The sequence below is a fragment of the Lampetra fluviatilis genome, chromosome 18, assembly GCF_964198595.1.
Source record: "Lampetra fluviatilis chromosome 18, kcLamFluv1.1, whole genome shotgun sequence".
In the NCBI taxonomy this organism is placed as follows: Eukaryota; Metazoa; Chordata; class Hyperoartia; order Petromyzontiformes; family Petromyzontidae; genus Lampetra; species Lampetra fluviatilis.
The window spans coordinates 2,978,667-3,001,133 of record NC_136292.1 but is presented as its reverse complement, the minus strand read 5'-3'; the positions used below and the strand labels follow the sequence as shown (position 1 = coordinate 3,001,133).

Here is a 22,467-nt window from a genome sequence, read left to right as displayed (position 1 = left end):
TCATAAGTATCCATTCGGAATGCTTGCAGAGCAGTGCATTAACCTGAGTTATGGAATGGTCCACAGAAGGAGTATTGTAGAACTAACACCTGTTTTGTTGCCAGAAAAAAGGGGAAAACCTATTCTCATATTTTGGTACTGGCAAAGGAGGTCCCAATGATGTAGCTGCTCACCCCGAGCTTTTATTACTCTGAGAGTGCTTGTCTTTGTGCTGTGTACGCCTCTTGGCGTCCTCTGGTCTAACACCGTTTTGAGACTAGGCTCAAAAGAAAGCTGTCTCTGGTGTGGACCAATCAGTTTCAAAGACAATGCATATATTATCAGAGTATTTTTTTTGCGTTCTGACCACAAGTATTGTGGTTAATGCAGACATGATTCCTTGTTAAAGGTTAACACCTGTTTTGTTGCTAGAAAAAAGGGGAACACCTATTCTCATATTGTATAACTACTTCTGATATCTTATTTTCACACGAAAGGCAATGCACAGGGAAATGTCGCATGGCAATCAAACTGATATATGTTTTAATAGTTATAATGTTTCCAATATTCATGAAAAACTAATTGTTGTGCGGTTATTGGTGAATCCTGAAACTATCAAGTCACTACACTTGAGAACTCTGTTTAAGCACAAGCTGGGACCTGAATTTGAACGCAGGATCTCAAATGTTACAGGCGAATGAGTGACCTGGCCAACCTTTGATGAAAAACCATATTCGACATGTTTGTTTTACATGTGCATGCATTCATTGGGCACCAGGGTGAGACCATCAACTGGCTATATTTGAGAATGCGGTTCAACCGTGAGTGGCTTCCTGGATCTAAACATCGGATCTAACCAGTGCTGAATCATGGCTCTGCCAGGAGATTCGCTGCCTGAGCCACAGCCACTTCTATGTTTTTGAGGTAGACTTTTGGTTACGTAAAATGGGGAATGTGATATTAAAATAATCAAATACTGCATATATATAATACAATTTGTATGTATAAGGGCTCTAAATATGAGTGGATTGCAAGACTAGTCATACTAATTGCTTAACTTAGGATATGCCAACTGAAGCTTTTTTTCGTTCCGTGGCCAACTTTTCTTTACCCGGATAATATCGACAATATTACCTTTGGGGGAAAATCAGTGTGAAGTGTTCCATATTGGGTATCTGAAAACTAATCGCATATTCTGTCAAAACAGGTTAAATCAAGAAAAGTATAACTGCTGCTCACTGGCCCTTTGCCAAAGTGATGTTATCTGGCACGCAGTGCGATAGAAAAAAATGCACACACACACACACTTGCAACTTAAGATTTGGACAAAAACATATCTAATCTGTCATAATTTAATCTCATGCCCGCGTCTTGGACGTTGATGTTTGAAAGGGTTAAATCTACCCTTGTGTTCCCACCTAATGCTAGTGTACTGTAACCTTGAAACCGGAAAATCGTTACAGGCTGTTTATTTTCAGGCTGCAGTGCATGCGGTTTATTAGTAGCCATTACCCAAGAGTGCCGTTCTGACCGTCAGCAAAACTAATTACTGTGGCAGATGTTAGCTTTTCATTACAGCATTAATTATTTTTAATCTCCAACAAGCTCAAAGTAGTGCTTTCTGTCATGTAGAATCCACGTTTTGGTTATTTGTACATAAAACGGCACATGTCACATTGATTTCAGCGTACGACTGGAAGCTTCCGATATGCAAAGCAATGCAATTGCTCATATGGCGAGCGGGTGTGCATATTCTCAAGATGCCGATAAAAGCTCAGCGCGAAAACATTAAAGGCGGTGTCGTGGCATTCTATTATTTACAAGTAACAATACTTTCACCTGGCAAACAGTAACTTTAAGGCTTAAATTAAAACAAAAAAAGTTGCAAGCAGATGCCAGCCAGGAAGCTAATGGCATGATTTATGTAATTATTTTGTCATTTAATATTGTACTTTCAGGCATACAGCACAATATTACCACATTTAAACACAAACTCCACATGCACAATGCTAATGTTGCCCCCTTTTCACGTCTTAGGACTGAACAGAGAATTGGAATTCGGTTTGAAAACCTAATCAGGCTGTAATATACCTGAGAAACATAAATCACACGTTACATTAGGATCTGAAATTGGTATTTGAGAGTTGTTTTTGAAATGTACATTATAAATCGATATTAATTCATACAAGGGTGGCTTTAGGTGATTGATTGATTGGACAAAGAGCTCATTGGTGATTGGCTGATCAAGATAAATACTCAATGTAGACAAATAGCCACTACTAATCTGCGTTTCTTCAATTAACAGGAAATATTGCGAGACATGGAACTCTGAGCAGTGGTAACCGGACCCTGCGCCCAGTGATCAGTAGTGATAATAAAATAGAAAAGCAGACTTGCGATCCCAGTTGGTTAATAAACTTGGAAAAATGCGTTCACGATCTCGTCAGTGTTTGTCCTTCTGATATAAAATGACTCCCGAGAAAAAGATATCAGAGAGTTTGCACATGTACCTCGGAGGCACAACTTATGCCATGTTTCTCTTTCATGCGGTGTGGAGTTATGTTTTCACGTCGAGGCTGGTGAGTGGTGAACCAGCGGTTATCGCTTTAGGGGTGGTCTAGTGAATATCTGAATCGCTGCCTGCAAACGATCGAAGGGGCAGTGCCATATTATATGGTTTGGAATTGCTTACCGCAGTTGCACGGTGTGGGATATTCTTACATTTCTTTTGGTACAGGAGATCGTCGGATCTGCCGTGAAATGTTCTGATGTGATTCAATACTGGCAGAAAACGTGATAAAAACATAATCCCCATGTTATACCAGCATAACAATAACACAAAACATCTACGAAAGTGTTCATGTTGCATTCATTGACAAACATGATCATTAACAAAGTCGTGTCTCTCTCCCGCCTGCTGTCACCAGGTTGGATTTCTAAGCGAATGACGCCATTCTTTGACCAGAAGAAACTAATTATTGATCAAGACGCTGATACCAACGCATGCCATGTTTACAACACATGGCAAGAAAAAAAAAGCAATTATTTCCCAGTAGAGATGAAACACGTAGAGAGATGATTTCATCAGATTATGAAAAAAGCCTGCTTTCATGGATATAAACATTAAAGAGCTGCTTCTGTACCTAGCGTAAGTTAAATCATTTGATACATTGCCGGATCGCCACTTTGATGTAAGACAGAGTTCATTTAAAGGTATTGCATATTAAACTGGAAAACTGCATGATCGTTTGAAGTGCTCTGTAATTAATGTTTGCCATTGATGTTAGAGTTCTGTTGATTTATCCACTGGAGCCTGGAAGATTGTCCCTACATGATACTGGCTGTAAACAATTTAATTTGCGCCACCTTAATTACAGTTTATATTAAAGTTAATTGCATAAATTAATTGAACCGCAAGTAAATGCTTGCTTTGAGCAGTGATCTTGACTTGATTACATTTTAATTATCCAGATTTTACAGCACTACACTTGCTGAAAACAATATCCTCTTGTCATCCTGCATGCGTTTTTTTAAAATACTAAATGCAAGTTTTTTTTTTTAAAGCTGGAACTTTTTTATATTCGCAGTGATACAAAGATGTAAAAATAAAGTTCCGGTTTAAAAAAAATCCATTGAAACTTTTTCTCACGCGCACACATATCGCTGTTGACATTGCGGAAAAAGCAAAACTTTTTTTTATGGCGGAGCAGACCTCTACCGGCGACGCCTAAATCGCCCTCAAAATCCATTACACTCACAGTAGTCCGTGCAAGACAAATGCGTCACAGTGCACTGGGTTTCATTCCGGCTCCACGTGAGTGGGAGAGTTCCCACTGTCAAGCAGTGAACAGACGGCCAACCGCGCAGTCAACACCCCGAAGTTGTGTGGCTACAACGCACAACAGAAAGTGAGCATTTGGGGGGTAATCTTGGCTTTTTGATTTGTATCTGTATATTATATTGTTGTTCGACGGTTGTGGTTAGTCCCCTATATTTCGCAAGAACATAAAAAAATACGTGCGGAGCATTTAAATGCAGCAATTGTGCAAATGAATTGGCAAACGTTATTATGTATGGATGAAGGAAGCTATTTGCACGAAAAAAGTGAATGCAATGTTTGTGCCTGTATGAAATTGTTGTTAAGTGTGGCTATACATTCCCCCCCGACAGATGAAGGTGATTTTTTAAGAAGCATCATCGAATGCTATGTTTCCATTGCGGCATTGAATGAGATGTGTGCATTAAATATCCTGAAAAAGTTCTTAGACGTAAAGTAATGGGTCACACAGGCACTTATTATGCACAAGAGACTTGTTTCTAATTGGTTTGCATTTGTTTGTCGGTCAACTTTAGAAAAAATATTTCAGAGATTCGCACAACAGCAAAATTGACGTGCATTACTCCTGTTTACATTGTGCCTGCTGCACGCTTTTATTTTAACTGGATGAATGATGCGTCAAACAATTGCAATGGAAATATCGCTCGATACCACGTTAGGTTGTGTTTTGTTGTTGTTGTAAAATTCAACTTGTGTACATAGAGATTAAACATTTTTACGTATATTTACAAATGTGCGGCACGCAAACAAATTACTATTTTCAGAAAGATAAAATCAAATAACGTGTTAAATACTTATGAAGTAAGTTATGTATACAACAAATAGTATTACATCTTCAGGAATATTTTAGCAAGCTTGCATACAGATTAAACATGTTTGCTTAATTATTTAATTCAGATAAAATATATTGGGTAAATTTTGATGAAGATAAGGGTTATAGACCAAGAAGAATTTCGGGGTTGGTTTGTATTTTAAATGATTAGATTTTTCTTTTTTAGTACAGACTTTATCCAGAGTAATTGCACACGCCAATATTATATATAATGAATGTTACTAATTTAACATTGATATGTTCTGCAAATTGTGTGCACGCTCTGCGTTATGTGCACAAATGTTCACATCAGACATTGTGTTTATAGCTTTCGATATATTTGAGTATTTTTAAGAATCTTTAAAGTTTGGCTGATATATCTTTCACTGATGGGAATTTTTTTTTCTCTTCACATACCATCATATCTTTCAGTATACACCATGTTAAACTGCAAATATTGTGTAAAACCAATGTTTTTATTGCCATTATTAAAGTACCTTGCATAGGTCAATCTGAAGTGAAGGTCAAATGCTTACATGAAGGATGGAGCAAAATCAATGTGCTTCTTTAGCCTACCAACTTTGTTAGTATGCAGGTCACTTCTGCATTGCCTTCAAGCATGTTTGCACAAGAAGCTACACATAAAGGGCAAGCAACCAGCATTTGAATGCATTAACCGAACGTTTGCTCTAATTAAATGCATTCGGGTAGCAAACAGATATCAATAATTCAATGCGCGTGACCTAATCATTGCAAAATTATTTATTTGTTTCCCAAGCCAAGCTTCGTAATATAAAAAAGGTTTTGGGGGGGGGGGGGAACAGTACAATGATTAATTCGTCATTGAGTGCAGTCCACGGCTATGAATAGCATATTAATATTCCGTGATGTTAGTCTAGACTTGATTCCCACCGTGTTCATTGCTTGTATTAGCTACAGCTGCGTAGTATAAAGCAGACGAGAAGCCGATCACTTTGCTGCACAATTGGACATTGAAAAGGTATGCTCAAAGTAGTATTTCACTTTTATGGCGTGTCCTCAGAACACGCATACAGTTTTCATTATAAATATGATATGCCACGGTGTATTTCAATCGATTAACTTTAGTGCTTTTCTGATAGTGAACAAGGTATTTACTCTGGAAAGAGATGGACAACAGATGTAGGCAGCTGTTGCTTGTGTTTATTCAAGCACTACTAATTTGCCAGCAGCAGAGGGCACAGCAAGAACAGGTTGGGATATGCAAAGAAAGAAGGGCCCACATTAAAATTCTGGGGAAAAAGAATTATTGATTGGCTGAAACCAATTAACAGCTGTGTAAGGGCTTACTTTTCAAGGTTAATTCAGATGTTTAGACCATCAATTAATGCAAAGCAAGTGGAATCGATATGTTTAGGGCACAATATTGTTTCAGCCGGAGTCGTGGATGAATTGATCGACTTTTCTTTCTTTGAAAGGCACTGATACAATATAGCGTATTGCATCAATAGAGAAGATCACCGGGTGATTGCCAGAAAGCGAGCGAGCAGTTCTGACAGCCTAATTAGAAGCGCACACAAATGGTCTTAATTCACTTTTTGGTTTACCGCTTCAATTGTGTGCCGCCACCGAGGAGACATTCCCGCTTTATAATCCAGCGGCCTGTGCCTTAAGAGAAACGGACAAAAGACATTGGTCTTTTCACCTAAAAAAAAGCTTGGAGCTGGTAAATCAAAACGTTAAAATAATGAGCGGGGGCGGGTGCTTGTGGCTGTGTGTGGTGTACCAAGGTGTCTTTACTCACCACGTGGTTCTTAAGAATGCAGTGGAATGCAGAAACCTCAGATGAATTGTATCACATTTTTTGCCTTCAAATAAAATGCCATCTAATAAAAGCTTTTCCCATCATTCCCTTTCAAGAATAGAAATGGTAGTCACATCGGTGTAATGGAGTGTCATTTGAGACCAAGCACATGTTTGTACTTTTGTGTGAAACTATCTTATTTTATATTAATTAAAGGGCCTGTTGGTGTATTGTATATTATCGTTGAAGAAATTGTATTAACTTGCTTTTGCTGTAATTTGTGTTCAAAATGTTTTTGCCGAAAAACTACCTACTGGAATTGTAAAAACGGAAACAGGTCAAAATAACAACTTCTGTGTGTAATTGTTTTTAATACCATTAAATATTGAAACCTATTAACATTTCGTCGTGTTTTATTTTATAGCTACGGTACAACAATGGACACTTAAAGCTTGATAGCCTGATCACTTAATATATATTTCTCGGGATTTGGAAGAAGGGGGAGGGGGGGGATTAATTTCATGTGTTATCCATACATTGTCACAGATTTAAACAGTAAAAACCCTGGGCGACATGCAAGGAGTAACCTTCACGCGAATTCTGGTCATCCTCGCAGTGGCTTTTGGCTAGCCACTGAACAAAGGCGGTCACTGCATTTCGCCCTTTCGGATGCGCTTCTGCAGCCGTCTGGAACGTTCTTCTGATATTAGGAATCCACTGGAGCTATGCACTTTCAAATAATGGAGATTGAACACTCATTTCTTTAGACTGTTTAGTGTGTTTTAGATTTCCTTCCCCGACACCTCAAATGAACACGGTTGACTAAGTACGGTGCGAAAAGTTCTACAAACATACACTGCACAGAATGCATGTTTTAAATCCTATTGTCATATTTGCAGCCACTTTGCACATGGCCAGTGATGTTCCTACGAAATGTATTGCCCCTCTCTGTTCAGAGCTCGCGTGGCAAGGGAGGAACTCGCCTCAGAAATGAGTCGGTCCGTGTGTGTGCAAGCAGCCGGGATGATGCCACCACAGATGGACTTACAATCCCCGGCAAGAACAGGTACACTCATGTTTGTATGTATGTTGAACTTCTTTCACTCTGTACGTAGCCAACCGTGACAATTGTGGCAGCTTGCAAACATCGGTTTTGCTGCGCGAGAGTTAGGTTCGGCATTGTTAATAATATAAAATTGTTTCGGCATGATATTTAATATCACTGGCTAACAAATTATATCTGGCTCTTTTTTTTTGCATACGGCATGAAAGGTTAACTTTTATTAAATTAGCTGTTCACGTTCCTTGCGTGCATTTCTGTTGTGACGGGACGGCGAACTGCGAGTACGGCACTGAGTGGTGAGGGGAGTGGGGAGAGTGAAGTTGTCCACGTAAAACCCTGCAAGGGAAATAAAAAAAAATATCCACGTTTCTACTTAATGAAGAGTAATTTGATGTGTCAGGTGTCCTTGGGGAAATCTTTATTATGCGGTTAGACAGGCGTAGATTAAAGAATCGGGCCAGAAACGGTGACTGGTCTGTCAGACCACTCGTCCACAAAGATTGTCTCTGCATGAGTTCTTGCAACTTTTCTACAAAATAGTAAACACCCCAAGACAATCTGAAATCTGCATCATAAACAAATTCTAAGTCATCCTCTGTATATGTGCATCATAAACAAATTAGATGCCATCCTCTGTGGTTGTCAGCTGAGTTTTTTTTTTCATTCTGCTGAGAGCAATATCGTGTTTACAAAGTATTGAGGTTTGGGTCGCCATTACAGCAATGTTGTACACAATTCAAAATAAATTGATTTACACAATTTCGGTGGAGTCAAATTGAACGAATTAAAAAAAAGTTTATAGCCCCGTGTTCATCCACTGCTGGATGAAGATCTCCCTTTGTGCTGGTCATCAGAGAAGCAGTGAAATAGTGGTTTAGCGTACAGCACAACGAACCTGGCACCCTAAGTTTGATTCCGAGCCATGGCTAACATCTGGTGAGTGATATCAGAATCACCTGAAGACGGGCGCTTGTGTTGCGTTCGAAACGTCGTGATTTATTTTATTTTATTTCTACCTACGTGACTTTACCGAAAGAACCAAGCGTATGGATTCCTGCAGTCACGAAAGCTTCAAGTCAAGATTGTACTGACCAGCATGATAAAAAATGGTCAAATAACCCCATGACTGACACAGGATGGGGAGGCCTTCATCCAGCAGTGGATCGTGAAATGGCTGTAAATCAATCTTACACAATATATCACAAGCATTGTATATACGTAAATAATCTAACATGTTGCACATCAAAGTGTTTATGCCTCCACAGATTCCCATATACGTTTTATGTTTCTGCTATATTTGAGGGCAGCTTCTTTCTAAGGATGAAATGTATTGACTTCTCTGCAGAAATAGAAGTTACGTTATAATTGATGTGTACTTGGTATGGATTCAAAGGCGGCTTAGATCTGCTCTTTGACAAAAAAAAAATCTGCATTCTAAATTTACTTGTCATCTCAGCAAGAACATGTAACCTCCATGAATAATTTAATTATGAATCAATTAAAAAAAATCATTGCAGTCTCTTGGCTTGCTTTTGCACACTTTGCGTGCTTGCCTCTCGCTGTTTGTTGACGCAGTGAGAGACTGCGTTTGTTTGACGCGCGCGCGCGCGTGCCACGTGCCCGCGTGTTGCGCTCTCGCCTCGTCCCTTGCGTCCAGACCGACACGTCCCAGCCGAGATTACGGGGGGAGCGCCGATTGGTGGGGCTGGAAGACCCAAGCTTGCCGCTATGTAGCCCGCCCCTTCTTGAACACCTTTGTCATGTGAGCGCTTCGGGAAACAGCGCACGCTTTTTTTTTGGGAGGTGGGTGGGAGTGTTGGTGGTAGTAGTGGTGGACGTAGTTTTACTTTAATATATGTTTTGCCTTTGGTGGTGCTGTTGAGTCACGCCCTTTCAATATGCATTAGGCCACTGTGCAGAGGGCACAATCGCCTACTGCTGAAGTCTTCCGCCGTACATTTGTTACATTGTACAATTGGCAGATGTGAAGTGTGATAGCATTGCCCCAAACAAAAGTGTAAAGGCATTTTACATGATAAATGGTTAAATAAATAAATCCGTATCAGGCGTACATTTAAAAAAAAAAATTTAAACACGCCTTCAGAATCGTCGATGTGTACAAACAGTGTTCATACATCGCGAGGCACATCTATTCCTGCTAACCTTTACGAATGCAAAGCATTCACAGTTAAGCCTGAGATCAGTGATCTTTATGAGCAGGGTTTGCAATTAGCAAACATGGCTTCACTCCCCAAGGCCTAATTGGTACATCCAGTGTGAAGCAAAATGGTAATAAAGCGACGTATGCGGGCATGCCTGGCGATGTATGTTTTGCTAAAGAGAGGTTAAAATCATGTTATCTGCATCTTAGAACACCGCCGAGGGTTTACTCGGGTGCACCCTTGCTTATCCTGGTATCGCCCGTCAAATTCAATTTTTCGGCTCTACCCCGCTTTATGTTTTGCACTGAATCAAAGATACGGCTTCATTAGGAAATGGGAATGGCGAGGCGTGGGATTAATTATGAATGGCAGAGGAGGATCGAGGGGAGACCGCAGTGGGTTTCTCGCAGCAGTCACCTTGGCTGGGTCTTCACCGTGGCATCGTCCCCGCTCCCGCTCGCTCCCCACACTTGCACTCTCTCTCTTTCTTTTGATGAGATCTGCCGTAAAACGGACCATGAGTGATGGCTTATGGCACCCACCGTGGTTGCGATCTATAAAATCTGTCTCCTGACTTTTATAATCCGGTCTAAGTGGGTCAGGGTGAGCGAAGAAACGGTCGCCCACTAAAAATCAGTTTCAAGTGCGAGAGATTTCTCAAATCTGCACGTCCTCACCTCGCGATGGGTTCTAGACCCCCACGTGCCGCACATAAATGGACCGGATTCGGACGCATGGTCAGAAAAAGTCCGACCACCACGAGACTACTACGACTGATACGCGCGCGGGGTGAAACGCGACTTTTATTTTACGTCCTCATAACGGGCGGCGGCCGCGTGTTTTTGTTGAAGCAGGTTAAATGAGGGGGAAAAAAGTCTACATAACCAAGTGATTTACAACCGGTCTCTATATCTGTAAAATGTCCACTGCAGCTGTAAAAAAAAACATTGCCAATGGTAAATTTTGTTCACTTCTAAAACAACCACTGGTGTGTGTATATATCTGTAAGAGCATATGCTGTACATATAATAAACATGTTTTACTAGGACTATCTGTAAACTCTTATGAGATGAAATCATTCGTTTTCTTAATATTTTTTGTGATGTGATATACGCGTGTGTGTACATAAATAGGCGTTTCGTGCACAGCGCTGGTGCGTTGAATCGCGTTTAATATTGCATTTCCATCATTGTTACAAACTAACAGGCCATCTGGGCATGTCGGCCGTGTTCCATTAACCACTTTAATATTAACCGTTTGTTATGTATATGCTTTTCCATCACATAATTTATGAACTATTGTGTTTCAATAACAAGGCATTTTTGTTTTAATTAGGTTAGACCTTTGGCAAGCCAGCACAGTTAATAATAGACTGGTACATTTGTTAGCATTTTTCTAATCCCAAAGTGCTTTATTATTCCAGCCTTTGCATAAGTCAGTGGTTTTTTAAAGTAAATAAATAGCTTTAAGCGTATTTTTTCCATAACAAGAACAGCACCAGCTGGGAGTTTGGCTACTATTTATTGCCTTTTTATTGGGGAAAAAGTAATTTGCGTCTGTGTTTGAGAAATCTTCCTCTGTAATAGACGAGGATGAAGTAAGGATTAGATGAGGATATGTAAATAACAACTGCTCTTTTCACGCAATGTGCAGGCTGAGCTTCAGGACGAGATGTTTAAAAAAAGATATCTCATATAAGTTTAATCTCAACAATTTGCATTCTAAAGCCATCCGTGTTATCACACGCAAGGTCAGTTTACAACTCAAACGCAGACTGGATTAATATAGTTTAAAAATCACAGTCCCCTTTTAGTATTAGTTTCGAATGTTATAATCATGTGTGCAGCTGGCCAGAGCTTACGATTATTATTAATACGTCGGGGGTCATAAAATCTGTAAAGAGACCCCCCCCGCCCGCCCCCATGCAACGCTGCATTATTTCAGCACGCCAAAAACTGACTTATTCGAGCGCTTCTGCAAAAAAAAAGTTGCAATTATGAATGGATAAACGAAATGTTTTGGTTACGGCCTCGAAAGAGAATGGCAGGACACACATTGCGTGACAGCATGCCGCGTCTTCGTGCTGCGTTATCAGGAGCCAAAATCTCGCGTAATTTTCTATTCTGCGTACAGGCACCCCATGGGCAGCCTGTGAATCGACGGCAAACACTGCGCCCATTGTCTTGTCGGTCATCCGAGCCAGCCTGCTTTGAGGTCCAACGGGTCTGTGCTGTGCCAGCGTGCCTGCCCAGATCAGCAGGTTAAAATGTGTCTCACGCTTCAAAAATGAAACCAAAGAATAAAAAAAAATGTGAACGACTTACGAAAATAAGAGGCATTGGTTGGGGAACGGTGGCGAATTTTAGGTCGGTGAGCGACCCGAGTTGCAAATTAAATTAAAGAACAAAAATATTTGGTGACCCTGTTAGTCTTAATTCTAGATTTGAAGTTTTCGTGACTGCAAGGATTCATACTATTTGTTTGTTTTCGGTAAAGTCACGTGTTAGTCTTGTGAACTATTCGTGAACTATTCATTTGTTTTTTGAACAAGTTGACTGTGATAGCTGCGGATATTATGAAACGGATGGATATTGTTTTATTACGGTGTTTATAAAGGAGCGTTTATGCATGGAACATGTTTCATTCCTTCTTTTTCAAATATTGAATCAGAAAAGGTTATCAAAACTCACATTCAAATAAATAAATCAATCTGCCACTTTTGGACTGAATAAAGAATAATGTATCAGTTTTTCACAGCCTCTGGCTTCTAACTTGCATTTTATTTCATAACATAGACTAATTAATTGTAAATTATACGTTTACCATTACCTCATGGTCCACGTGAGGATTGTGTATTAAATTATGCACAGTTGAATTTCACGTAAAACATTTTTATCCCGATACATAACCCAGTCAGGGTCATTAACGCTGTATACACACCGATGTAGGTAAGAGGCTCCATGATAATTCTCCTGTACATAACTGTGAATATTGAAAGGGGGAAATAAAACGCTTGTATTGCTAATTAAAAAAAATCTGTTTACAACATAATAAATAGTATTGTGTTTATTTCAGTGACTGAATATCTATTGTCCGTTTACATACTGCCATAGTGTACTGGACTCTGGAATCAGCTATGATCTATCACCTGTTAGATGATTGCCTCACTTGGCCTTTGCCAGCTCTCATAACCAGCTCTGATTGCCTTGTGATGCAACAATCATTTTAAGTTCAAGCTTGTTGAATTGCGGTGGGCTTCCTCTTGAGCGTGTTTGCTCCTTGAACTTCCACTCTTCCGTTGACCTCAACCGTGTCCATCATCCCATTTAGCACAGTGTCCTTTACATTTAATGTATCTAGGTATGTTGAATTTCTTTTGCACTGCAACGTAGCCAACCGTGCTAATCGGAGGTTGCGAAATTAAAAAGCATGAATGTTATCTCAATAAGGAACAAAATCATACACTGTACCGAAATATCAAACAACATGCTTTACACATCGTGGAGTTGTGACATCTGTAGCTTTTCTGCCAGTCACATCACACCCTCGTGCGTTTGAAAGTTCCACCGGTGGAGCGCGCGTCACGAACGTCTAAAGTCACCAGGTCGGTGCGGATTTTGTCACGTGAGCGAAGCAGCGTGTGACGCGTGGTGTTCACGACGGGGAGTCAGTCTGTCGCACCGGTGCGAGCTTGGTGTGAATTCTCCGAATCCTCCCACCGCGTGAACATTTGTTTTACAGTTGTGAGGATTCCGCTGAGTGATATCTTTATTTTTTTTGTACAATTATTGCACATGAGATCAATGTAATGAAACTACATCAGAACGATTCATCTGTCGTTTATAAATATAGTTCCGAACAAAAAAGTGTGCTCGCTTTTTTGTTTCCTCTCCTGAACAATCACGGAGCACTTGGCGCTTTACAGGAAATAATGTATGTCTTTTGTTTGGAAAGAAATGTAGACCGCAACTTCAAGTATTGGATTTGGGTTAAAACATAATTTGGCCCATGCTGTTTTCGGCAGTGCTGCAGGGATATTAAAGATCAGTGTTCTTGTAGTGCGTTGGCAGTACGTACTTCTCTTATACCCCTGGTATTATTTAGGGGCAAAAAAAATCGATGTCTTGTTTCGACTCAAATATTGCAGCACAACATCACAGGCGTGCGACTGCCTTGATGCATAATTTAGGGGCCCATTGCGGCAGCCTCTGCGTGTGCGTGTGTGAAGATCTCTATCAAAGACACATTTTGGGACCTATTATTCCTCTGCTTCTATAGAACCGGGAGGCCAAGAATGGAAGCAAGGGGGGTGGGTGTGGGAGGTTTGGTGTGGTGGCCAGTGTAGTTGGGTTGGTGATTTGGAGGGAGGGGGGGGGAGGGGGTGTTGGGCGGTGGGTGAAAATTCTGTTATTGTTAATTGTGCGGAAAAACAGTGCTGACAGGCGCTGTCAGGTGGGGTAGCTGCTGGCTAAACGGTTGGCTGAGCCCAAGCCCCGGTCGCCCCGCCGAGCCGAGAGCATTGCCAGCCAGCCCGCGTCGAGGGCGCACGGGACTGGCCCGCGCGCCTCTCCCGTTGGCCTCTCTCAGGGGCCGCTGGGACGGGATTGGAGTGGCCGCGCACCGCAATTTGTAGGGAGGGGAAAAGGGTCGTGGGATGTTCCTCGTCTGGCGGAGTGTTTCCATGGCTACGGCAATCGTACCGCCTGATGGATTGTCTGGAGCGCGCTGCTTAATGTACTGTTTTCATTGTGGGCCGCTGTCGCTACACGTTAACGGCCGCCCGGTGCTGCTGTAAAAGCGGGGTAAATCAGCGGCTGGCATTACAGCCGGGCCCGCGGATCGATACGTGGAGATGGACCCTGCAAGGGGAAGGGTTGTGCGGTTTAAGTCAGTGGCAAGCAGGGAACCGCCTGCGTTTTCTGCCCGCTGAAGAATGACTGATGTGCTTTGGGGGGGGCTTTCTGGGGTGCTGCCAAAAAATACATCCATTGAGATTAAGTGATTTTTATACTGTCGTTTTTGCAGCGGGACCTGTTTGAAATTTGTTGTTTTTTATTGACGGGATGATTTTATTTATAATTTATAATCATGGTCATTTGTTATTTTATTTATGCTATTCCCAATACCAGTTTTTTTTTATTTGTTACTAAATGGCTATGCGTTGTGCGTACATTGCTTTGGAAACATTATTTTAATTGGCAGTACCAGATTTCCATTTCACTGTGAGTCATTGTTATTGTATGCGCTCTCTTATGTGTGTGTGCGTGTCAGTGGGGTATTAATGATCTATTTTTACACTGAAATAATTGCACTGGATGAAATTATCGCAACTTCTCTAAGGCATTTTTTTCAAGATTAAAAATCCAAGATGCATGGATTTTTGTCTAAGTTGTCAAAAGAAATCAGCTTTGTTGAACGCTGCTTAATTTATTCAGCCACTGGGGCTCGGCTAAGCTCCCCTGTTCTTTGCTTGTGTGTTTCCTCGCCTTGCCCAATGAGCCACTGAAAAGATGATTGCATGCTGCATTTTCTCAGGCCCCCACTCTCCCCCCAGCCGCTTGGGTACTATTGATTCAACTTGGGCACCATTGTGTGGTGGAATCTCCTAGCAGCCAATTTCTAGCAAGAGGAGATTACATCAGAGGGGCCCCAGTTTCATCTCCTTTGCATGCGCTTCCTATGGCCGTGTCAAGGTTAGACCCGCTCCAATCCTTCACTTAGATCGCTTTCACAGTAATGGCTGCAAAGATGTACAGCCCTTTTGCTGAACATGGCCTACACCGTGAATACCTGCCTTAACAGAGGCGGGCAACAGCTGATATTCACAACTTGCACAGGTTCGCTTGATATTTTATTTCAATGACTTTCGAATTACAAAATCCATACCAGTTGAAGTTATAAATTTGTATTTAATGTGGCCTTGCGTGTACCTGTCTGTGCGAGCAGTAGATGTTTGTGCTGTTTCGTCCATGTTTGCCGATACACTGGCATGTATTATGTGGGTTTATTTTTTTACAAATACACAGGCCATTGGAACAAGTGTAAATATACATATTTAAAATTATAAGTCACTGAAGGTGTAGTCCAGTGTATTGTCTAACAAAAAACAATTAGATACATTCTACACATTCTCAATCCACCAAATGGATAAAGGCCTCCCCAATGCCACGTCGGTCGTGGGGTTTTTGCTGGCCATACTTCACCATGCCAGTCAGTGCCAGTTGGTGACGGGTGGCAGGAGAGCTGGACCGGTTTCAATATCACTTGTCACTGATGTTAGTCGTGGCCAGGACTCAAGCTCGGATTTGCCGGGTTCATGGTGCAGCGCGCGAACCACTGCTCCACTACAATCAGAGCATATTCTTTTACAATATACGATACTTGCCATTGATTGCAATTACTTAGTCTCATGCTTGTCACTTTTCACATAAACACGTAAAGACATTGATTTAAAGGGGAGGGTTAGGGTGTAAACTGGGGACATACACTTGACATTCCACTCCTTTTTTTTTATCAAAGGGTAATATCCATCAGGAGGTAGACAAACGTGCCATTGTCAATACGAGTTCAGCAGCGGGGGGAAATGTCGGGCAGGGGATCATGGGCAGAAGGGTGGGGGTAAGCTTGGGATGTTGTCGATTCAATGGGAATGATTTTCTGTGTACATATTTATAAGAGGGGTCCGGCCCGTAAGTGTAACGGTTAGCACACTGGACCCTGCAATTCAGAAGTCGCCGGTTCGAGCTCCCGCTTCGGCAGTTTAAACAATGGGCAACTATTTTTAACTCCTCCGCCACTGTCCACTCTCCAGCAATATGAATGGGTAGATTACAGTTAGTTGAATGCCAGGTCACGTGCGGTGGAGGCTTTTTTGCCAGTAGTGGCATGAGCAAGAAATTGCAGGGCTGCACCTTTACTGTTTAGATATTTAGCAGCCTCCTAATATCTGAATGTTCAGTGCTACGTGATTTTTTTTTTATACCGCAAAGTCCTAATGATTGTGAAATAGATGCTAAGCACAAATATTGCTGTTAAATTTTGCTCAGTGGAAACAAAAGGAGAGAATGCCCAAAGTTACTTGCGACACCGACGTGTGTGGCCCTGAAATCGGCTCGTGTGCAGGTGCTAGATGGATCGCTCTATCACGTGACTGTACGATATGGCGACGGCTTGGGCAGGCTTTTATCCAGCAGTGGAATGATAATGGCTGATGATGATAAGGGACCGTGATTAAATTTTTCCACATCGATTGTTGTTTGTCTCATCGATTGTTGTTTGTCTCATCAATTGTTGTTGTCTCATCGATTGTTGTCTGTCTCATCCATTGCTGTTTGTCTCATCCATTGCTGTTTGTCGCATTCATTGTTGTTTTTACTTATCGATTGTTGTTTATATCATGGATTGCTGTTCGGCTCATTCATTTCATTTGTGTTCGTGCTTATTTCTGTCTCTTACAGTTTTCCCCGCTCCATTAGCCTGAACGTAAGATTCGTGTATAATTAGCACACGTTGTCAATCATCGATTTCTCACTTACAATTTTATGCAGGTTTTCTTTTGGGTAAGATTCGACTTAGTCTGTGAATTGATGCTTCATCACATGCCGATTCTTTGCCCGTATGTGACACTCTCAACGCTGATTGGTGAAGATTGGGAGCATATGTGGGGCAGCATAGAAGTAGAGCGCAATGGATTATGCTGGACTGCACTTTACTATCCACCAAGTAGCCAATTTGCCCGTGACGTTTGCCCACCTAAATAGTTATCCTTGTTCAATCTGACTCTACCGGCGCGCATTGCAGGTGATGCGGTCATAGGCTAAATGCAAGCTAGTATATAAGCTTATATGTCCCCTACTGCTAGCAATATCAACATAACGGCAGCTCATAAATTATCGATACATTAGCCCTGACCCTAGTCACTGTTGCGTGTCCTCCGCAGGATCAATCGGATATATGTGTTGTCCCCCCCGCCTCCCCATTGCTTCGTATGCTCTCTAAACAGAGAGCACGACTGACTCCAGTGCGTTTGTCACTTTTACTGACCGTTTAGTTTGCGCGTTCACGGGTGACTGAACTGAGATCGCAGAAGTTCACACAGGGCACTGGGAACCGTTTCCCGATCGCGGGGAGATCGCGTTCGTGACTTGTCCTCTTTAGTGGCTTCAACTCGCCTCTTCCCAGAATGCCGCCTTCGCTGCTACTCAGACGCAAGCGCGTTCACTCCCCGAGCTTAACGGCCACGTTTGGGTCTATACAATACGTGTATGTACATGATTTAGTACCATTAATATTTTAGATGTGTTCAATCCGCAGGATTAATGTAAACCCAACAGGGTAATCTGTTTATTTTTATTTTATTTTTTCAACAAGTGCAAACACAAGTCGTGCGTTGTGCCACACGAGGCGCGATAATTAAAGAGGTTCTCGTCGCAGTTTGCGCCCGCTTGACTCACACGCCCGAGTTTGCAGGATGTCCCGGTTTTTTTTAATAAAAAAAAATTGTTCTGCAAACACTGCTTGCCCAAAATTGCCTGCGTTCCTTATCGCATGAAAGCATAGGTGGCATTCTCTCTCTCTCTCTTGCCAGCCCACCTCCCCTCCCCCCAAGCAAAAGGCAGATCTAAAATACAGCCATCAGTCGCCCCCACCCACCCACCCACTCTTTCCTCTTTTGTCGGCAGGTAATTTTAGCGCAGACAGAGATAACCAAGGGGATGCCGGCACGCGCATTATGATTCTATCAGCTTTTGTTATGGCGAGTAATGCTCTGCCGGTGACGCGGCGTCGTGTCGGCCTCCAAACTCAGGGACTTGATGTTTTATTGCTGCGCAGAGCCGCTTTGTTTATGAGCGTCACAGCCACCCGTCTGTCTGGTGCTCGGGGAGCTACTCCGACCTGCAGGGAGAGGAAATTAATTTGAGATTTATGCCAGTTAATAAAGAAATGAAAGTTTATGGCACTGTGAGAATTGCACGTGAAATGCCTCCACAGAGCGGTCTCTGTGAATTGCAATCTTGTGCCGTCGTGTTGTGACCAGAACAATCAAGGAGTAATTGTCACCGTCATCATCATTATCAATCCACTGCTGAATGGAGGCCTCCATAAGCCACCTCTCGTGAGCTTGTGAATGATACTGTATCTAAATAAAAACTGTTCCGATGAAGGTACAGAGTGATTTGATTTGTTGTTAATGCAAAGTGAAAATCATTTAAAATTCCAATATATGAAAGAAAATGGAGGGGAGAAGATATAGATTTTTCAATACGCATCAGTTAAGAATGATGATTCCACGACTTAAGCAGGATTTTCCATAGTAGCATCTTCATAAATTTATTATTTCACCTGTCAAGATGTAAATATGCAAACAGCGAATGTCGCTGGGCCAAATGATGCCTATAATTGTGACAACATCTTTGATACTTGTCCGTTGTTGAGATAGAACATTTATTCTCGGTCTTCGTTAAAACATGAAGTAAAATATGATTTGCAGTTTCACGCCCATGTATATACCGTCATCATCATCATCGTTAGCCATGATCAGTCCACTAGTAGATGAAAGCCTCCCCAAGCTGTTACCATCTCTTATCTCTCATGGTCCCACAATGCAACACTCCACTTGCGCTTATGTTGATTTCAGCAACACATCTCTATTCTAGATAGAAAAATAAACCCCACTGCATCCTTGCATTTCGATGAGTCCAGCTGCTCTTCTTTGAGTGCTAAAAAGCCCACCCTTCGGTGGGTTATAGGCGAGCGGTCAGGTTAGTATCGTGCTGACCCATGCCAAAATTCCTCCTTGGGGATCTGCCGACAGGGAGCGCTGATTTATAACACACGTTTCCATGTGTGGCATTGACGGGGTCAGGCAGTGAGAGTGACCGTCCCGTGCATTACCGCTGATTCCTACTGTGCGTGTGTAGGTTCTTGCGGTTGTGCTTTATGGCGCTTCGTTGTGTTTTCGGGCCGTCCCTCGGATTGTTCTGTGTGATGTATCACGTTTTGCTCCATGTGCCGGGGAGCTGAGAAGCTACCGGCAAGCGGACACGTGGAGCGAAACGTCAGCTATCGTGCTGAACGACAGTCGGTACAACTCCGGAAGACTCGCATCGGAGAGCCATGCAGTAGAAGTGTTAATATCTGCGCAGTCGCAAATGTGATGTGGTTGTAGCATGACATGCCCGTGATAGACTACACGATGCTGTGTGTAGGCGCAATGAGTGTGGACACACAGGGACACACTTTCTTGACAGGTGCCTGTTGTGGCACGCAATATAATTTGAGTACTCTGATTTTTCGCACACCGTGAAAGATTGTGCAAACGTCAAGTTTTAGTTGTCCAACTTTGTTAAACTCTGACATGATAGTGTTTGAAAGTCATGAACGTGCAGTGCATCGTACATGCCGAGCGCATACTAATTTATTTTAGGAGTCAGTATAATCACACAGTAATCTCGGGAAGATGGACAATATGACTTGTATGACTGATAAATTGAATTTACCCTATTGTTACGTTTGAGCCATTAGAAAGTTTGAAAAATATCTACTTGTCATCAGGAAAGTTTGTGTAATTAAACATAAGGAAGGGAAGGAGGCATCAATTATGCAGAACCATAATGAGATTAATACCGTTATTATTTTTAAGTGCTGCATTAGTGCATAAAAGTAGTAACAGCAGCGTTTAGGAAATTGACATTAGCCAAGCTCGTATTGACCTTGCAAATACAAAAGCATCTGCTTAATGCATTGCGTGTGGTTATCTGCATATTGTGATTATTCCCATTGTAGAAAAAAAAATTATGTTGCAGCAATGTGGGCCATGGGGAGTGGGCAAAATATTGGAAATTGAATAATGGATTGTAACGGAATACTTGTTTGATTTGTTTAAGTGCCACCACATATTCATAAGCCATTGTCGTAGCCGTGAGCTGCTGTAACGAGCGTTACGGCCGGGTGGCTGAGTGGCAGAGCGCGTGGCTCGCGATCGGAATGTTGCGAGTTCACATCCTGGCTGGTGGGAGAAGGGAGGGGGGTCACTGTGCCCATCATTTCTCCGGGCTCGTTAAAATGAGTACCGCATCGTGGCAAGTCAACGTAGGTATGTCTTATGGATATACTCACTCCCCTCCGTTGTCGATATTTGCACCATTGATTCGCGGATGTACACAGGAGTTGAGCACCAATGCCTCAATGCTCATTTGAGCAGGAAATCGCTTTGACAAGCGCTGCACCTTCGATCACAGTGAATGAAAGTCCAACTTTGACAATTGTCGTTTGTGTAGAAAACCTCCTTCCCTAAATGTTTACATTTATATTCTGACAAAAATAAACCATTCAAATGTTTCTTTCCTAACGAGAGCGTTCGTTTTTAAAAGTTCAGGCTGTAAAAACAACGTGTACGTTGTGAAATAGATGGCAATCGATGGGCGTTGAAGAGATATATCCGTGTAGGGTTTAAGGGGCAAATGTGATTCAGAGCGCTGAGCCAGAGCCATGGTGGAACCTCGGTTCGAATTCAGGTTTCAGGTGCCCGTAATTCAACGGAGGTTATCAAGTGCAGTGAATTCATGATGTCAGTCAGGTTACCAATAACTGCACACACAAAAATAACTATTCTGCAACATGAATTGTGAATTATTTTACCTGTTGATATCAAACGAATTAGTTAAATTGGCATGTGATGAACCCAGCTCTCTGCAGGGCATAACTGTGTTGCAAATGAGGCTGTTGAAGGAATTTGACAAAATAGTTGCTTGAGATTGTCTTCCAGGGCTGCTTCCGGACACAGGGAGATGCACAGCTATCAGTTAGAGTCTTGCATTATTCTGAGGACATACACCGATCGCACGATTTTAATATAATTGGAAAAGCAAAAAAAATGTAATGCAATCAATGCGCTTTGAGGTGGTCAATATACTCTAGGAAGGACAATATGATTCTGACCAATCTTCATGAATTTTATATTGCTAGATCTTCTATGCATGGTTTATTTTTCTCTGGATACCACAGATAGATTCCATCTGCCAAATGGTAGTGAGTGCTTGGCCAACATTTCCAATGCAAGATCCTCTCTCTGCAATAGTCTTAAGACCGAGTGAGCATTTCCTGAGAGAAAAAAAAGACAATAGCATTCCCTCCAACATTTGATCTTTAAAAAGACAAGTTAATTCCCATTGAGATGTAGTGTTCCTTATTTAAAACGAAATGGAGTGAGAGATAGAGAAGTGGAGGGATTCCATGAAATATTTTTAAACAATCTTTGTCAATCCACTGTTGGATGATGGCTTCTCCATGCTGTGTCAGTCATGAGAATTATTTGACCATACTTCACCTCGCTGGTCAGTGTGGGTTGATCGGTTCAGATATTACTCGCTTACCAATGTTTTGTTGTGGCCAGGAATCAAAATCAGGTTCACTGGCTTTGTAGTGCAGTGTACCAATTGCAGGTTTGGCAAATAAGTCTTCACCAGTCCTCAATGTTCAGAAGATTTCACATTTGGAGCTAGAAATAAACTGAAAATAATTGTTGCTTTTTTATCATCATCATCATCATCATCAGCGTTAGTCATGGTGAATCCACTGCTAGATAGATGAAGGCCTCTGCAAGCCGCAGGAATATTTTGCAATCCTGCACAGCACACGAGCTGATTTCATCTTTCCATCTCCTCGATAGACTTATTCTCAGAAACGTTCCATTCATTGCCTGCCACTCTGACCATCCTTGACATTGGCCATTATCCCCTTCTAGCTGTGACAATGTCTTGTCCAAGACCACTCAATCTTCTTAACATTTTGAATGATGCCATTAGCCTGGATAAGTTCTCGAATCCACGT

The 22,467-nt window shown here is 41.9% G+C and overlaps 1 protein-coding gene across 9 annotated transcripts in view; it reads left to right on the top strand.

Annotated features, from left to right (window-relative positions):
* LOC144937092 (A-kinase anchor protein 6-like) overlaps positions 1-22,467 on the top strand; it is a 126,416-nt gene that overhangs the window by 24,598 nt on the left and 79,351 nt on the right. For 4 of the 9 annotated variants that reach the window (XR_013637568.1, XR_013637569.1, XR_013637570.1 and 1 more), the window contains exon 8: positions 7,368-7,477. Coding sequence is in view for 4 of the 9 variants with exons in the window: in XM_078864346.1 (XP_078720472.1) it covers positions 7,368-7,477; positions 9,132-9,240 (219 nt within the window). In the remaining 5 variants the exon portion in view is untranslated. Of the gene's footprint in view, positions 1-2,906; positions 6,801-7,367; positions 7,478-9,131; positions 9,495-22,467 lie in introns of those variants that run through there. The other 5 variants (XM_078864346.1, XM_078864347.1, XM_078864345.1 and 2 more) reach the window with 3 other exon arrangements.